Below are 16,434 nucleotides of genomic sequence, written 5' to 3' on the forward strand. Positions count from 1 at the left end.
TTTGCATGTCGTTTACTGCAGCTCTTTAACCCGCAGCGGAAGCTGGTTGTGTTAAAGCCTGTGCTTGAATGAGGCCAAACGCCTCGTCTTTCATTCGGTTTAATGGCAGTCCTGATCGTATCAATGTGAATGTATGTGTTTATGTTTAAGTACGAGTTATGCAATAATAGGTATCCATTAATCCTGCTTCTCAAGGCTATTTTATTTTTTCACTATGGAGTTATTGAAAGCCGTACTTGCAATGCGTCTCTGAATGTGACGGAGTGGTGAAATCGGTTTGTGTTGAGGCGATAGATCGATTATTGCATCACATGACCAAGCAAGGTGGGCAGCAGCATCGGGAGACCTTTATCCAGCAGTGGAGTGATCATGGCTGCCGACGATGACGACCACAATCTGAACAATGACACCATCATTGCGCGCTCAATTTATACTCCTCTCATCGCTGGTTAGACGATAAAGGAACACATTTTTGTTGCCATCTATCTTATTGATGCTCACCTGCCCTCGCTCTGTTTTCTCAGCCCCTTTTCTCAAAGGGTCTCTAAAATTCACAGCCCATGACAAACATCTACTCTTCCTGTCGACGCTGTGCTGTTACCCTCTGAGTTGCGGTGGAGATTGTGCGAGATATATTTGCAGATAATTACGGTGCCCCTAATTCTGGCCAGCCGCAGTTCTGTGTTCTGTTGTCCTTCTCCACACCAGCACGAGTGTGACAGTTGTCACAGCTGCCCATTGAATGCGTGCCCTGGTTCGGCTCATTTAGCAACACCCTCAAAGCAAGAGGGGGCATTTAGCACACCACAACTTTGAAACACCGTCTCCAATTTACCGCGCAGACCATCGTGTCGGCGGAGTCAGTGGGAGTAGTGCTCAGAGCACTAATCGAATGTTGTTACTATTACTTAAAAGATGAAGATATTGGTTGTTCTGCTTGGATGTTTTTTTTTCTTCCGTAGTTTATCACGTTTGGGACTCTGCCGTGGTGTAGCGGTTAGTGCACTGGACTTGCAATCCAGAGGCGTCTCCAAGTTACATTTGATTTCTCACCGCCGGCAGTGGAAACAATGGAGCAGGTATCTGTCCACCTAGGAGTGGCAAAAGGGTGCACCACAGTTAGTCCATCGGGAGAGGCCGAGTATGGTGGGGAAAAGTGCAGATGTCTGCCCAGCACATGTGTGTGTGTATCTTGACCTTATTTTGCACCGTTCGTTGCCAACCGTGCTCACCGGAGGTGTAGAGAAAACATGGAAGAGAAGGTCAAATGCCCTCTAGAGCACCCCTTTAGAGGAGGCCTTTCCACCAGCAGCTGTATGAGCATGCAATTGCAGCGCTGAACCTTTGTCTTTTATTTGGAGAGCACCGTCCCATTGTTGTGACAAGGACAACGTACCCACAATGCAAAGCGAACCTGTTCAAGGCATTTACATCCTGGGTGAGTTGCTGCATCCTCCATTGCCTCTGTCCACCAGTCTGTGAAATGAGTAGACTGCCCTAAGCCATTTGATGAATTGCTTGTGGTGAGGTATAATGTGGGTATTTTTAACACCCGCAACCTTGGCTGGCAGAGTGTGAGATTTGAGATAAATTTCCCATGAAATATGGAATCTCCAGCGCGTACAATGGCACACATTACTTTACTTATGTATACTCACGTTTAATCCACACTCTATTTTTTTTGCATATTTGCAATAAAAAACCCTTATTCTTGACAGATTTAAACCGCATAGTAACCCCTTGTTTTCAATAAGCCTTTGTCACATATAATGCAACTTGTGATTTCCTTTAGGATCGCTATGAATCAGTTCTGTATATCTGACAACAACAATGCCCTTGGTTTATACTCACTGAGTTTAAATAATCTTTAGCTCGACGGCCCTCCATTGGCTTGACATGTTTGACCAGTTTTATTAATTGGCATTTGGCCTTTGGGAAGAAACCCGAGTACCCACAGAAAACCCATGCACACAAAGATATATGTAGTGCACAGACCTCGTGTACAGGTGAATTCAATCCACGCCCTTTAAATCTATCTCCTGTCCACCTTGTAGCCCAGTTGGGTGAGGAGTTTTAAACGTTTGCGAGCCACTCTTTTTGCCTACAAAGTGCTCCATTATTTTACGAAGTCTGCCGGCAAAACACGCATATGTATACAAAGCACTCGCTTCACGTTTGTGATCGCCCTAAGTAGGTGCTCATGATTACATTACCATCATCATCAACCATGATTAATCCACTGCTGGATGAAGGCCTCCCGAAGCTGCAGCCACCTCTCGTGATTATGGGATGAAGCAATCCGTCCAGCATGAGCGCACAAACTGATTTTACCGCTACACCACCCCTGTGGACGTAGTCTCTAACGCAATGCATTCCTAGGCACCGACATACACAGTGCACCATGTCCGTCATGGGCGGGGGGGGTTTAACCATACTTCACCACACTGGTCAGTGCGAATTGGTGAAGGTGGGGTACTCAGAACTGGTTCAGATTTCAATTCAACCCCCTTCCCCCTTCGTTATCCGTGGCTGGGAATTGAGCTCAAGTTGCTGTATTCACAGCGCAGTAAACTTAAACGATAATTATGAACTATTTCTACCAGGTAAGGCCCACCGAGCTATAAAGCTCGTTTTCAGAAGTGACCTGGCCACAAAGGATAGCTCAACGATGAGGCTTATCAAGTGGAAATGTATAGCAGTCAAACACTCTCAACGCACGTTCATTCTAAATGTGGAGGGCAAAACTGGAGGACGCGGAGGAAAATATACGCGACCACAGTGGAGAGACATGCACACTTCAAATATACATTCTAGATTTGAAACTTTCGTGACTGCAAGGATTCATATTCTTAGGTTTTTTCGGTAAAGTCACGTAGGTAAACATCAAAATTAATAAAAAATAAATAAAATATTTTTATTAATTTTGATGTTTTACCTACGTGACTTTACCGAAAAAACCTAAGAATTCAAATATACAGGTGTCAGGATCGGAATTGAACCCACACACCCACGACCTCCTGTATACCAGGCCCGGTAGTTAACATTTCACCAGCACAGTCATACCACCAACCACTGCAATGCAGACATAATTGAGCCACTTGCCCAGACGACTCTCGCAGCATGTCACAGGCGGTGGCTGGATTGATTGCCCAGTGGTTAGCGAGCTTGTCAATGCGCCAGCGAGCGCAGATGCGATGGGTCAGATACCACAGACGCCCTCGTAATGTTGCCCAGAATTGATAAAGCACGCAATATGGTGGGAAATTGACATTGAAGTCAAGAGTGACATAATTGTCCATACATCAATTCATTGTTTGCCAGTGGAGTTACCCACGTGCTTAATTGATTACTTTAAATTTACAAAAGTCTACTGTCTGAAATGCTTTACACCGTACAAAGGCTCCTTGCAGATTTACCCAGATCTCTTTTGTACTAAATCCTTTTTTATACGGCTGGGAGTTGATCAGCAACGTGTATATGTTCGTGTGGGTAAGTGAACCAGTATAAGCGCCTTCAGGAGTAACCTGGTGAGAAAAAAACGAAATGCTGCCAGTACGTCATCAAAAGATGTGGTGGCGGACTTCGTGGTCTATGGGATTTATTTTGCGTGTTTCACACGGCGAGAGGAAACCGGGGAATGCGGAGAATCCCTACAAATTAGTGGATGAGAACCCAAAACTCGGCTCGCATAGATATATTGCACAGACTGACTCAATCCAGTAACAGGACCACATCTATCTGTGGACGTGCCTGTTGCTGTGTTGCCTTTTCCTAGCTCCTCACAAGTCCCCTAGCAGCCATATGAACTAAAAACTAAACAGATTTTTTTTATTTTACAGGGTTAAGGCCTACTGAGATATATAGCACGTTTTCAGAACTTGGTCGCAAATGACCACTCAACAAAGTGGTTTATCTCGTATAAATCTCTAGCGGCCACATACTCGAAAACTCAAGTTTCTAAATGTGGTGGGGGGAAAAAACAGAAGACCCGGAGAAAAATCCACGTGGAGGGAGAAATCCGCGTGACCGCATTAAGAACATGCAAACTGCAAATATACAGGTGTGTGAGGGTCGGGAATCGAATCCATGACCTCCTGTATACCAGGCGAGGTATTTAACATCTTGCCACCATGGCACAACACCTGCTATGCATTGGTAGTCACTCATCCAAACGCTAACCAAGCTCGGCCCTTCTTGGCTTTGAAAGCCGATGAGATTTGGCACATTCAGAGCGGCAGAATGGATTTGGCCACCTCGTATTTTGAGCGGAGTTTTAGTCTCGTATAAAACCGCAACAGCTTTCATAAAGATGAAGTCGCTTAACGTGAAACGTGCATATTTATTTGTGAGTGACCAAGTTTGTAGTTGCGTCTATGAGTGATGTCTGTGTCGAGTATCTTTTCCAACCAACGGATGGAGACTTTTTTTCTCTGCCCGTTATTTTTATTTTCATCCGGAAGTGTCTTTATTGCCGGCTTAATTCGTGTGGATTTTGTAGGAAGTGTGGAGTCGTTTTTTGTGTGTGTGTGTGTGTGCTTGTAGTTGCTATATAAGGGACCCTTACATGGTCCTTTGTCAAACTCCAGCTCGTTACAACTTCACAGTTGCTGATTCAGCCTGCTTGTAGTGTTAAAAGGGTCTCCTTCTGCTCTTCAAACCCTGTGGGCACAAACTGTTAACAGTGCCGCTTCCTCTTTATTCAAGGGCCTCGCGTAAAAATGCTGTTTGTTCAGTCGCCCAATTTACTGGAGCCCTTTTATTCGGAGTGGTTGTTGCTGCTTCAGCCTCTCACCCAGAGTTTGGCAAACTCTGCCAGGAAATTTTGAATGGAGCACACATTGCAGTTTCTCGCAAACATAAATAGAGAGCAGTCCTCAATAGGCGAGGCAGCTTTTAGGTGCACAGTTAGCAAAGCTGCACGGGGCCCTGTAACGGTCGGGTTTTATTTGTACTTGTTCCTTGTTTGTTTCTAACGTATGTATTTATGTGCGTTGAACTTCTTTTGCGCTATACGTAGCCAACCGTGCTCATTTGTCAGTCCAAATTTGCAGAGAATCAGTGAGTGTTGTTTGGGTTATTATGATATATTTTATAGATATATAACCCATTATTGAGCTTTTCGAGGCTATCCGTTTTGGAAGTAAAATAATGCTCCGCAATGCTGGACACGCACAAGGAAGGGTCCCAGACCGCGATGGGAGACTGTTACGGTGAAGCGGATTTCATAGGACAGCGTTGGGGCGTTGTCTGTGGCTTTTGGCGTGCGTTGTTCGGCGGCACGCACAGTGTCGTGTCACCCCCCCCCCCACCCCCCCACGTGCTCACAGGGAGCTTCTTCGGAATCGCCAACTTAACTTAGGCCGGAGGAATCCGATGAGCTACGAGGCACTTTATTATTATCATTTTGTTCACAGATGTCCAGTACATCTTTATTGCTGGCTTGATTTCCTCAGTAACTCCCAGCACGTGTGAAGCTCCCCCGGGCGCTTCGAGAGGGGAGCGTCTATCGGACACCGTGCCCAAACAACGCGTGGTGCAAAAGCCAATAGAAGGCAATCGGAAGGCCGCGCTTGCGCTGCCGTGTAACACCGATGCCGTCCGTGGTAATCGAATGCCTTTTGCTTCAGTGAGCGCGGTGCACGGGTGCGGCAAGTGTTTTGCCCACGTGGACGACGCTGTCTGCAAGCTGTTAAGAATTGGCCTCGCGCAACGTACGTCCACTGCTCCGTATAGCCATTCCCTCTTCTCCAACGTCCTTGTCCATAGCCAAAACCTGTCACGGTGATTTTTTTATTTCACCAGTCTGAAATAAAATTGGCACCAAAGACGGACAAAAAAAAATCACCGATTGATATTTCTTGGCCAGAATACAGTTTTTCTATCTGCCAGTAAACATGTCAGATGTTCTATTAATGAACATAATTTTCTTCTAATTAAAGACTTTCCGGTAATTAAACTTGTTAGCAACTGTCAATCAGCCTTTTGTATGGTTAAGTGAGCCTATTATCCAATGCATTCAAGATCAGAGTTGGCATACACGCTTAAGACATTTGCATCTGTCAATAACAACACGTTCTGTTTCTGAATGCTGCATAGCGATCTTGAAAAGAGCGACACCCTGGGACTTATAATGCAATCATGGACAGGCAGTACAATTACATTTAAGTATTATTTGCCTCTTTTTTTTCTTCCCCCTAGACTTCCCATCGATGTGCTTTTGCATAGACGTTGGTATTATTCAATTTGGCATGCATAGGTAATATACAAAGATCCCCGTATAGCCTTAACGGTCTATTGGGGCAAGTGCTGTTACCGAGCACCTAATGAAGGCCGGCACTGTGGCACATGAGGGGCTGGGTGGCCGACACCACGCCCTGCCGCCTTTGTCTCCCTAGTGGTAGTGTTTGTACATGACGCACTAGGTACTCATTTAAGGCTGAGTAGACCTAATATACTGATGCACACACACCACGATGTCTGAATAATTAGTAACAAAAAAACGTCCTATATTTTTTTTGCAAGGATAGACTCTGGTATCTTGTTTTAAAGTTCCACTGAAGGGTTGTAACAACTAACTTACAGCCACAACTTGCTTCAATTTGTTGTTTACTGGATTTCATTTTTTTACGTTGAATGATGTAATGGCGATTTCAGCCAGAAAGGTGCCACGTGTTAACCAGCAGCATAATTGACTTGACTATAGGTACGTGAGCTATCTGTGTACAATGTATAATATTATACTGTACTGTAATCGTCATACTATTTCATGGGGCTCGAATAAACATTTGTGAGATTATACACGACAGAGGAAAGATAGGGGGTGCCCATCTCTGTAGGTTGCTCAAGGTTTATGATGGAAATTGCACACTTGTTTGATAGGGTTAAGTATACAGGATAGATGCACAACACTCAACGCACCTTGCCAGGCTGCAGTCAAGTACTGGTCTCATACACTTCATCACATCTGCTGGATTCACTGCGCTGTAAAAATGCATAATATGTGTACAATTAATCATTCAAACCGCCATTTATTCATTTTAGTTTGAACGCGATGCCAGTAAGATGTGTAAATGTGCTTGCGTTGCTTAGTTGATAATTATTCGGATAAACACTTCAGTGCCTGGTGTGCCTATTAACTCTCATCAAACTGCCATCTGATTTGTTTTTTTGGGGGGGAGGGAGAGGGTGGGTTGCATGGTAAAGTCTGGCAGCAGTTGAGCCTCAAATGGCTCTGCTAGGAGAAACTGGCCCACAGCCTAACAATGTGGGCATCATCACCAGCAGGCAGATCCACCAAAGAGCATGGACGCCACACTGGGCAGGGGGAGACACACATCGACTTGTGTTTTATGGTGTGTGGCATTCTACACGGGCGCTCTGTGCATAAACGTTCCAACCCCTAAATGGCAATGCGTTTGCACCGAGCAGAGGTGTAATACATATACGTAATTTCGTGACAGATCATTTATACCAATGTGACGTTAACCGTTTGCCAGTTCTAGCCTCCCCCCGCCCTCTCTCTTACGTTCTCATTGTTTTGTGTTTGGTGTACGAAGCCACAAAAAAACATTTGCTTGCAATTATTTTCACCACTTTTTTGGTTTACTTTGAATGCTTCTAATGGTACTTTTTTTGCCCTCCCTTTTTTGTTTCTGTTGTTATTTGTATTCATGTTCTCGGCCCATCGTACCCGCCATTATTGTTCATTTGATCATATAGTCATTCTTGGACCTCATCTGGGAGAGGAATCTGAAGGTAATGGACTTTACATTGCTTCCAGCTAGAATGCTGCTGCTGCTTCTTCGACGTGTGCATAGACAAACATAACTTCTCTCCAAACCAGGGATGATTTTTACGTGTACCCACAAGTAAAACTTAAGGGGACTGTTTGCAGTGGTGTGCAAGCACAGGCAGACACGTGATTAACCCTATTTTAAAACATGCATGCATATTTGCAATTAATTTAAAAGTGTTGTTAATATGCAGTGCTTGAACCATTTAAATGGCTTCATATTGTTTTAGGCTGTTTTAATTTTAATATATAAAAAAGTACATGCATGTCTGGGCTTTTAAGAAGTGTTGTTTTTGATTTCCTGTAAATATATATTTTTATATTTTACAACACTAAGCTGTGGCGGTTTCTGTATGAGGATTAGCTAAATGAATTGCCTGCAGTTCTTATATTATTTAGGAATAAAGTAAATGTCACATTGCTCTCAGTAGATAAATGACAGTAACGTCCCAAAATAAAATATGGTAATTGATAAATGGTTATTACAATTACGTTTACTTTCATCCCATGTATTATGTCGAAGGAAGTTGCAGTCCTGTTAGGCTTTGCTTGATTGCCGTTACTGTTGGTATTTTAAGCTCAACATATTGACTGCCTGTCTTAATATATGTTGGCATCATGCGTATATATAAAATATAGAATTTTGCCATTACTGGTTTCTATATTTAACAAGATAACAAGCGGCATTCTTTCCCATTAAAATTATTCATTTTCAACACACTCTTGGACCACCCATCTTATCTTTTTTTCCCTTCCAGTGGGGATTGGCATGTTACATTTTGATTTGAAAACACTCATATGGCAAGACGAAAATCATAATGTTCCAAAAGCATCCGTGGTGGGTATTCCCTATCGATGGCCTGGCATAATTTAATCTTGGCAGGGTTGAGCAAAGCTTTGCAGAGAATTTTGGGATTGTGCGCTGGCATAACTCGCTTTGCAAAGCCCTATAATGTACCCCACCTGTCCTCTGGATAAATGACAGAATCTAAGCGCAAGTTCATTAACCGGTTGCCTCACGTTTGAGAAAACTTTAATGCAACAACTGTTCGCTGTCTGCCTTATTGATTGCCCTCTTGCCGGCATGGCTTAGGGCTCAGTATGTGCTCGGCATGACTGAAGATGCCCTCCCTTTCCACTAGGCTGGGGATGAGACGAGTTCGTTTTGAAACGTAGTGCGGCAAATACAATTGGAGATGGGTGGGGGGGTGCAAACAAATAAGGTGGCAACACGTTAAGCCGCTGCGATTATTTTGCTGGCTGTAGGCGTTTAGTGTTTTTTGTCGGTTTGTGTTCGTACGTCGTTATTTTTAAAAGCCAAACTTTAAACACATGCAGCGGTTATTTTCCAAGACAAATAATAAAAAGTGCAGGTGTTAAACGTCTTTCGTAATGTGATACAATTTTTGGACGTTAGTAGGTGAATAATTTTTCGAATGTCTGAATGTTACTTGGAAACGAGGTCACAGATGTTTACGTTCAATTATTGCTTTTTATTTTCACTCGTTTTCCATATAGAGTAGCACACAATTCTAATGGACAACACTTTTAATTGTGCGTTCATAATAACCTGCAGCATTGTACCAAATAAAAATCACAATCTGCCTGCAAATGGATTTTTTTTTGTTAAATGTAAACCTAAGTGAATTCCATAAACCTACTTAATAGCGTGCTAATTTTAAAGAGCTGTCGTGGTTTTGTTTTTGCTTTGCCTGCACTGTGCGGTTCTTCAGAATGTAGACAAAAACGTACGTTTTGCATTGATCATGCTTCCCGCCTTTTGCCGCCTCGCTGCATAGCAGCAAAATAAATAAATAAACACCCAGGGGCTGCGGAGGTGATTGGAATTGAATGATCAATTGATGAGAAGGGTCAGGGAGTTATTTTTTTGGGCTCGCAGACCAAGTTGGCTTGCTTACGCGAATGCCATTTAGCAGGCACGACTACACATCAGGCCGGTGCAGAGCATTAATGCGTTGGTCGATTTTGTTCATCATTAGAATCCCATCGAGAGTAAGCGTTAGAGGAGGAGGGGGGGGGGGGCTTTAAAGGGTGGTGGAGTGAAGAGATGGGTGAGGAAGGTGGGAAGAGAGATTAGTTTGTTTTTATTGGTCATGAAATAAAAAAAATGCAAACATTCGTGTGGGAAACATAGGTCACGAACGCCGGAGAGAGATTAGTTTGAATGTAATAATGTTGGAAATATATAATCCTTTCTCTTTCACTCTTCTGCTGCATTGTTCAGCATCTGTGTCAAATTGCGTAGGAGGTGCTATCGGGTTTTCTTTGTAGACAGCCCACCGATGGTGCGTGTGTGTCTGTGCGCGTGTATTTTCAGCTCCCTCTTCAGTTCCCATAATCCACCAGGTGACTTCAAGTGTGACCAGCATTACACTGTCCTGGCCACAACCTGAGCGGCCAAATGGAATCATTCTTGACTACGAATTACGCTACTACGAAAAGGTAAAGGTCGATAGATATGTATTTACATAAAAAATTGTTAAACAATACGATTGCTTTTGATGTAGATCTAGCATCGAATAACACATTTACATCTTAAGATGCTTTCCATGATCATTCTTGCCATCATGATTCACTCTCATCACGTCAAAATCGTAGTGTCTCCCTGCTCAAATGAGCAACGGGATGACGTTCCTCTCAGCGGTGGAAGTTCCTCGTCTAAATCTCAGCGGTTGAGCTACATAGGACAACCGCAAGCAGCTTCTTCAGGAGCCGGCTTGTTCCATTAGTTGGAGCGAAAGGTTCAGCTTCGTAGCGAAGAGCGTACGGCACAACCCCGAGAACGCAGCGGAGAGCTCCACGGCACAACCGCAGTCGTACCGCCGCAGTTCCTGAAGAAAGTGCTCACGTTCTGGCACTGCTGATGGACTTTTCTTTTGCACGTTGCGCAAGTCTGAGCGCGTTTTACTGATTTATTTTTGTTGTTCGAAACTTACTTTTTATTTTTTATCTCCCCGGCCTGTGCTATTATTTTCGTTTGATAGGTGCTTCCCACGATTAGTCTTTACAGCTTGAACATTGAGATAATAAAGAATGCCATGATGATGATGATTCAAATAAGTCGGCAGAAATGTGGCTTGCTGTCGACTAACGCCCCCGCACTTGTTATCACCCTCGGGACAGAGCCAGGATGAGCGCAATGCCTCGTTCATGAGGAGTCAGACCAACACGGCCCGCGTGGACGGACTGCAGCCTGGCACCATCTACGTGTTCCAAGTCCGCGCTCGAACGGTTTCTGGCTTTGGCCGTTACAGCGGGAAGATGTACTTCCAGACCTTGGAAGAGGGTAAGTGTCAGCCTCGTCAGCTCTGTATGTACGTTGAACTTCTTTCGCGCCGTACGTAGCCAACCATGCTCATCGGAGGTGCCGGTACTTACTCGCATGCCGCATTTAACACCTTCTCCTGCCCTTTCCTGTACTCGCCTAAGTGCTGCTCGTTATCAAAATCTCTCGGTCAGCGGCTGGAATGGGACGACAAGTTGGAAGTGTGCAATTATCCACGAGCGGTGTCACATGATCGACAGGAGTTTCCCCCCCCCCCCCTACTACTGTGTGTCTATTTACTGGAGTGCACAATTAAGCGATGTGCTTTTATAGTGTGGAGACTGTTGCGTTGTTTAGAAGTTTAGAGGATTTGTGTTGAATTAAATCAGTGCCCGTTCTTGTATCTAAATGTGCTAAGGATGCTACAGAATGACTTGAACGAGAAACTGAAAGGGATATCCTGTGCTAATTTCACATCTATCAATATCATGTGAAGATCTACGAGTGGCTTGTGACTGCATTGCCAAAGTTTCATGGAAGAATGTGTACCCATATACATTTTGTATCGCGTTATCTAAATGTCCGGTACCATCCGTATCAATAAACACATGCACACCTAGGATAAGTCATATGTTAATGCCATGGTACTTTTAATGAAAAAAATAACGTACATACTACGTTATTGTATACGAGCCAAAGCATGTATCCTGCAAAATCATCCGACTTTTTATTTCAAGGAATTTATTTAGTCCATTTAAGATTCTGCCTGCCGTGGTGCAAAGGCGAGCACACTGTACTTGCAATTCAGCTGTCGCCGGTTCAATCTCCCAGTGTAGCAGTTGAAACGACGGGTTAACTTCTCACATCCTCCACCTCCATCCTCCCGGCAGTATCAAAGGGTACACCGGAGTAAATCGATCGGCAGGTCCCTGCGTGGTGAAGGAAAGAGTGTACTCCTAATTACATTTTCAGTGTCAATGCCTGCATCGATCCCATTAATCGCTCTTAGCATATTCTGCAGACTTTAACTTTGCCAGCATGAACTGAAATCCCACTTTTGAAATGCATTTCGTAAGAGGTGCGCTTCGTTTTTAATTATAGTTATTTTTTTCTTGGGATTTTACCTTAATTGCAAACGCGTAAAACATTCGAGAATAAAACTTGCTTTTTTACGGCAAATCACTATAAAGTACTCGGCACAGTGTTTCCAGGCCCACATTGTTTTGTAGCCAATTAGACGGGCAATTGCTAGTGTCACAAATTATATGAGCGCAACATTCCAATTACAATGCACTGAAAGTATGTTATGGCACTCTTAAGGGAATTCGCAGGAGTGGAACATTCTTTTGATACATTTATTTCCACAGCAATGCAGTGGCCTGTTCCTTGGGTTTAAGAAATGCAACAAAGATCCCTTCTGTTCAGCAGTTCGGTGTTAGTTTCTTCCTTCTTGCGTTATTCCATTGGCTTTTAGCTTGCACAAAACTGGGCCAATTTTTCATCAAGGAAGGATCATTTGATTGGTGAAATTTACAGATGATAGAGCACGCGTATAAAAACACCAACATTCCATTTCTTAAGTAAGGCAAAATCCGAATTACGCGTTGATTTCTGCATTTACGATGAATAGCGTTGCAAAAATACACAAACGCAAAGTGAAATTGGAAGTCACGTGACTAATTGGTTACTGGTTTACGATCATTCTCAATCCTCCAGTGACATTACAGATCTCCTACCATTGCATGTAGAAAATGGGCAAGTTGGAAAATTGACCTTCCATTATACTATATTTTACCAGCCCATCCCACTTAAAATCCGTAAAGCAAGCACCACTTAATGAACACTCAACTGTGGCTGTCCTTGTAGAGAGACTGGTTCCTGATTTAGTCCCTTCGACTCGTTAACTTAGTTTTTTGTTTCATTCTTGGGCCCCCTTATATACGAGCTGAAAACAATACATTTGTTCACCGATCTAACATAACATCGGCATATCCCAATTGAAGGTACCAATGTCCAACGTGTTGTTAGTTATATCGCCTTTCAATAAACGCAGGGGCGGTGTTGCTAACCGGGGGTTATATGAAGTGCGGGGACACAAATCCAGCACACTGCATCCTGCATTTAAAAAAAAAATGTTTCGGACGTAAGATTCCTACACTTCAGCAACCTGATCCGAAGCAATCCAGGGCAATGTTTGGGTCAGGTATCGGCGGGGTCAGTAAGCAAACTCTTGAGGGCCACTTCTTGCGGTGTCATCCAAGAAGCTCTGTCCTAAACGGCCTAATGCGTGGAATGCCGAGGGGTCGGGTAAGTGCACGGGCTAGGAGTTGAGTCATAATGCTCTTGGCGGGCATTGTGGGGAGCCTTTGCTCATAAGCCTACCTGAGTCATTCACGTTTGTCATCTCTGTCTGAGTTGACCGATAGACGGTAGGCTTGAAATAAAGTTCAACGTTTGTCTAAAGCGTTCAGGAGATTACAACCGATGTGGGATAGTCAACAAGTCCCTCCGACTTGCGTCAACAAATGGCCCCGCACCCATTGAATTTTGAACCGTTCCTCACTCGCTTCCGCCCAGCAATGGATGGATATTAATAGCATCCCACAATAGTTTGAGCAAGACGACTCTTTGAACATCTATTTGAATTGCTATTAAATCAACCTTGTCTGCTGCTTGGTGATGACACCTTATGTACGGCAGTGGGAAATGAACCGGTACAACACGTACAATTTCGGATTCAAATGTATTTTTTATCGCAATTTCTGAACACAGGCACAACAGGCTCAAAAGTATCCAGCGGACAGCAACAAATGACATTATCATAGTTGTAGGTAGATAAGAGTGTAAACATTTATTGAATTTAGCAAGCTTATTAGAACTCGGTGGGGGAGGGGGGAAGAGACAATCACAGGGAATACCAGAGTTGATCAGCATGGAGTTGATAATACACATAAGCCACAATAATACAAATAATATATGTGAGCTCATGCCAGCTGATGTTATTCACATACTCCAAGTCCGTGTTCCCAAAACTTGTTAGGCCCGCAGACCACTCGGCCGACACAAAAACTTCCTTGGACCACCCAGCTCCCCCACATCCCTCGTAACAAAACGCATTCACTTCTCTCTCTAAATACCAGTAATACAAAATTATTCATATTGCCGAAACAAAACAAAAACGTAGCAGCTATCAGGTTTTAGGTGGGGGTCATTTCGATGTTAGGTTTATGGTAGTTTAATCAGGGAAGTTTACCTCTTTGTTTTGATTAAATATCACGAGTAAAACACTAACGTGATTTGAGGCATTCGTGAATGCAGGAATCCATACTCTTTGGTTCTTTCGGTAAAGTCACGTAGTTAGAAATAAATTAAAATAATTTATTTAAATTAAAATAATTTATTTCTTACCGAAAGAACCAAAGAGTATGCATTAACATCAATAACACGCGGCATGAACGTTCCTCGTTATTGCCCGGATCAACCTGCATTTGAATCGCAGCCCAGCCGGTCTCCTGGTAGGAGCATCGTGGGCCACCGCACTCTGACAATCACCGCCCCGAGCAGTTGTGTCCGTTTCGAGGCACGTCCAGCAATGCCGAGGGTGTGGTATGGCCACATGCAGACAATGACCACATTCATCACGATTAAAACAACAGACAGAGAGAGAGAGAGCACTCCATGTGTTGTTGATGCAGACACAGATTAGTCCGGTTGCTTTTATTTATTTGACCAAGGCTGGAGTTCTTTGAGCTCAATATGTCTCTCTTTTTTTTTGTTGCAAGTAAGATGTGTGTGTGTGTGTGTATATAGACACATAAATACTTGGACAGAGAAAAACGAACAGATGTGTACTTTTTACTGCCATCGCAAAGGTTATCTCCTCCGAGTTGATGTTAAATGCCACATGCTCTGCAGTCTTAACACTGTCAGCACCTCCTAGTCACAGTGGAGTGCTCGACATTCTACTTTGTTGAATTCCAAAGTCGTTCGTACATCTGTCCCAGCAGCCCCTGGATTCCTCTGCATCCGTAGCTCAGTCCACTGGTCACTCGGTGACCAGCTAATTACTTAGTGACCAGTAATTAATGATTCCCTTAGAGTCTTACAGTGACAACCTTTTGGAGTAACATACACACACACGCACATGGAAAATCAACAATTAAATACATAAGCAAAACCCCATTTTGTATCTGAACATTTAAATACTGATATATTTTTTGTCATCCCATCATCCGATTGGCTTTCCAGACCAATATTGTTTGGCAGCTGTTTGTTGCAGCACGTTTCACATTCTGAGTCTCATCAGCAGCAGTGAGGCTTGTGAAACACGTTGTGCTGAGAAGTTGAATACAATTGAGAGACTAAACCACAGACTTGCTACTGCTGTGGTGGTGTTTCTATACAAATGCTGAGGTACGGTTCATTCAGGATGCATAACTGAAGCCATATACACGAGTTAAATGTTGAAAATAATTATCCGTGAGTGTATGTAGAGAGATAGAGCAATTATAACAATGTTTAGTTGCTACATTACTTTGGAAACACGAGCTAAATGAAGTGTTTTATCTCAGCAGATGTGAGGGACGAACAAACCTCTGAATTGTACGTTCTTTTTGGAAGATCGTTAAATTTTAAAGTATTTTTTTTATGTATTCACAATTCCTGGCAAACACACTTTTTTTTTTGCTGCCATTTTTTTATGGCATGAAAAAATTGCGCGCGGTGAAAACACGTTCAGTGGATGAGGACGCTTGCGAACGCACACGTGCACACCGTGCGTGCACTTCAAGGAACACATCGTGTGTCGTTTCGTGTACTGAAAATCGTACGACCCATTTTCTGCCTCTCGTAAAACATTGCCAAGATTAGGCGGTGTCATAACCACCATGCACAAACGCACTGAACACACACATGGATATATAGATAAGGGCTGTGCTTTTAGTGAGCACCTGTGTACCATACATCTAAAAAGGCAAAGAATTGGGTAAACACAAAAAAAATGCTAATATCGCCCATTTGGCCTCCGAGGCTTTTTGAGAAATATAGGCTGGTGGCGTGCTCAAGTTGTGGTCCATAACGGCCACTCGCGATGTTTGTTCACCGTACGTACAAAGGTTATCATTTCAGTCGACAAAAGAATGGCCCCTGTAGCCAGTTCGGATATCAGTCATCACTGATGCCAGCCGTGAGCGAGAATCAAACGTGTGGGTTGAGCGGTCCACAGGGCAGTACACGGACCGCTGCTTTAATGCTCCACCACGCAAATACACACCCACAGTACACATGAGGTAAAGGCAAATATTCACCCATGCACACTTTAACAAACTGGTGGGATACATGCCTGTACGTGAGCATA

At 43.5% G+C, this 16,434-nt stretch overlaps 1 protein-coding gene across 1 annotated transcript in view; it reads left to right on the top strand.

Annotated features, from left to right (window-relative positions):
- The window catches only part of LOC133352489 (ephrin type-B receptor 2-like), a 141,525-nt gene that overhangs the window by 79,285 nt on the left and 45,806 nt on the right, over positions 1 to 16,434 (top strand). Inside the window, 2 exon segments of the mRNA XM_061568167.1 lie at positions 10,131 to 10,255; positions 10,937 to 11,099. Of these exon segments, the coding sequence (XP_061424151.1) occupies positions 10,131 to 10,255; positions 10,937 to 11,099 (288 nt within the window).

The sequence above is a fragment of the Lethenteron reissneri genome, chromosome 40 (assembly GCF_015708825.2).
Source record: "Lethenteron reissneri isolate LAM-NWPU_2019-01 chromosome 40, ASM1570882v1, whole genome shotgun sequence".
Lineage (NCBI taxonomy): Eukaryota > Metazoa > Chordata > Hyperoartia > Petromyzontiformes > Petromyzontidae > Lethenteron > Lethenteron reissneri.